This window comes from Lipotes vexillifer, unplaced genomic scaffold, assembly GCF_000442215.2.
Source record: "Lipotes vexillifer unplaced genomic scaffold, Lipotes_vexillifer_v1.1 scaffold496, whole genome shotgun sequence".
Lineage (NCBI taxonomy): Eukaryota > Metazoa > Chordata > Mammalia > Artiodactyla > Lipotidae > Lipotes > Lipotes vexillifer.
The window spans coordinates 10,616,411-10,618,197 of NW_006786690.1; the positions used below are offsets into that span (position 1 = coordinate 10,616,411).

At 53.7% G+C, this 1,787-nt stretch overlaps 1 protein-coding gene across 1 annotated transcript in view; it reads right to left on the reverse strand.

Annotated features, from left to right (window-relative positions):
* The window catches only part of TMEM51 (transmembrane protein 51), a 3,938-nt gene extending 2,639 nt beyond the window's left edge, over nucleotides 1-1,299 (reverse strand). Inside the window, exon 1 of the mRNA XM_007459296.1 lies at nucleotides 848-1,299. Coding sequence (XP_007459358.1) covers nucleotides 848-1,185 — 338 coding nt within the window. The 5' untranslated portion in view covers nucleotides 1,186-1,299. The remainder of the gene's footprint in view (nucleotides 1-847) is intronic.
* Between the last annotated feature and the right edge of the window lie 488 nt (nucleotides 1,300-1,787).

Sequence of the window (1,787 nt, forward strand, 5' to 3'; positions counted from 1 at the left end):
TTCCCTACAGATCTCCAAACCCGGGGGCAGTCTATCTGGGCCAATATGAAAGCCAAGGAATTACGATGCCTTTTTTTGGTTGTCTGCATTTCCTGACTAATGAGGTTGAACATCTACAGTGTGAATATCTATGAAATGCTTGTTTGTGTCCTTTGTCCATTTTCCTACTGATGTGTTCCTCTTTCATATTCATTTGTAAGGGCTCTTTTTTTTTTTTTTTGCGGTACGCGGGCCTCTCACTGTTGCGGCCTCTCCCGCTGCGGAGCACAGGCTCCGGACGCACAGGCTCAGCGGCCATGGCTCACGGGCCCAGCCGCTCCGCGGCATGTGGGATCTTCCCGGACCGGGGCACGAGCCCGTGTCCCCCGCATCGGCAGGCGGACTCTCAACCACTGCGCCACCAGGGAAGCCCCTGTAAGGGCTCTTTTTATACTAGGGATATCAACCTTTATCATATGTTCCCCAATTTACCACTTATCTTTTAAATCTGTTCGTGGCATTTTGGGTCAAAGAGAACCCTACTCCCCAACCTTTTCAACTTAAAGCATAAACACACAGGACATTGGGGTAAATGGACAAGCTTCCAGTGTGCAGGCTCTGGCCACCCCGGGAGCCATGCAGAGCCCCTGGAGGTGTCAAAATCTTGACACACCTGTAATGCATTCAAGCCACATTATTTGGGAAACTTTGGGACCGAAGGACAAAGGTATCGGTAAAATGATAAACTGTTTTACAGAAGCGTTAGTGGGAGAAAGCCTCCTCGACTAAAATGTTCTCGTCATTGTTGAGCCCTGCACGTGTGGGTGTGCATGTCCATCTCCCGTCCGGGGCAGGTGGCCAGCCTCACCTGTCTTCCTCGTGGGCGTGAGGCTCGACCCCCGGGTGCTGGATGTGCGCCAGCTCCTCAGCGTGCCGCTGCTTCCTCTTGTCACGGATACTCAGGCAGATGGACAGGAGTAGCAGCATCACCCCGGCCCCGACCAGCACGTAGGCTACGGAGAAGGTCTTGCTCTTGAGAATGCCGCTCCCTATCTCTGTCTTGTTCCCCTGAGCAGTTGGCTTTTCGGTAGCGCTGAACCCGGGGACCAGGTTCCACATGGCCATGATGACCCCGAGGACCAGCATCCCCAGGCCAATGGCAGTCAGCGCATAGTGCGAGCCGTTGGCCTTGGACTGGGCCATCATGCCAGCGGGAGCGGGGCAAGGCCCGGGTTCAAAGGAAGAAAATAAATAAATAAAAAACGGCAGCAGCAACAAAAACCCCTTAAACGCCTTGCACTAAATCCCTAGCACCACGCTGAAAAAACAGCAGCCAGACTCTCAAGGGATGGTTTCAAGCAAATGTGAGGCATCCCGTGTGGACAGCTGCGGCTGGGAGGTCTGTAAGGAAAGCAGAGAGAGGAGAGAGGAAAATCAGTGCTGGTTCCAAGTGCTCTGGTGGACACAGCGGCTGTGCTCCTGGAGGTGGGGAGAAGCGGGACTGAGTCACAGGCTCTTGCTGGGCTCGCCTCTGATGCATTCCAGAGGTCTTACGTGCTCCTATTCCCTCTGTGGTCCGCCTACCCCCACCCGAAAAGGAAAAGTGCGACCTCTCCCTGCAAGAGGCCGGAAAGGTCAGAGCTGCAGGTAGTTCAAACATTTTGTGGGATTTAATGAAGTGCAATAAAATCTCACCTCTTACCGGGTACGGCGAGGAGAGCGAATGATGGCATGCCTGAGCCACGATCAATAGTTGTGACAGAATCACCTGGCTGACCGGCATCAGTCAATGATATGACCCGGTCCAA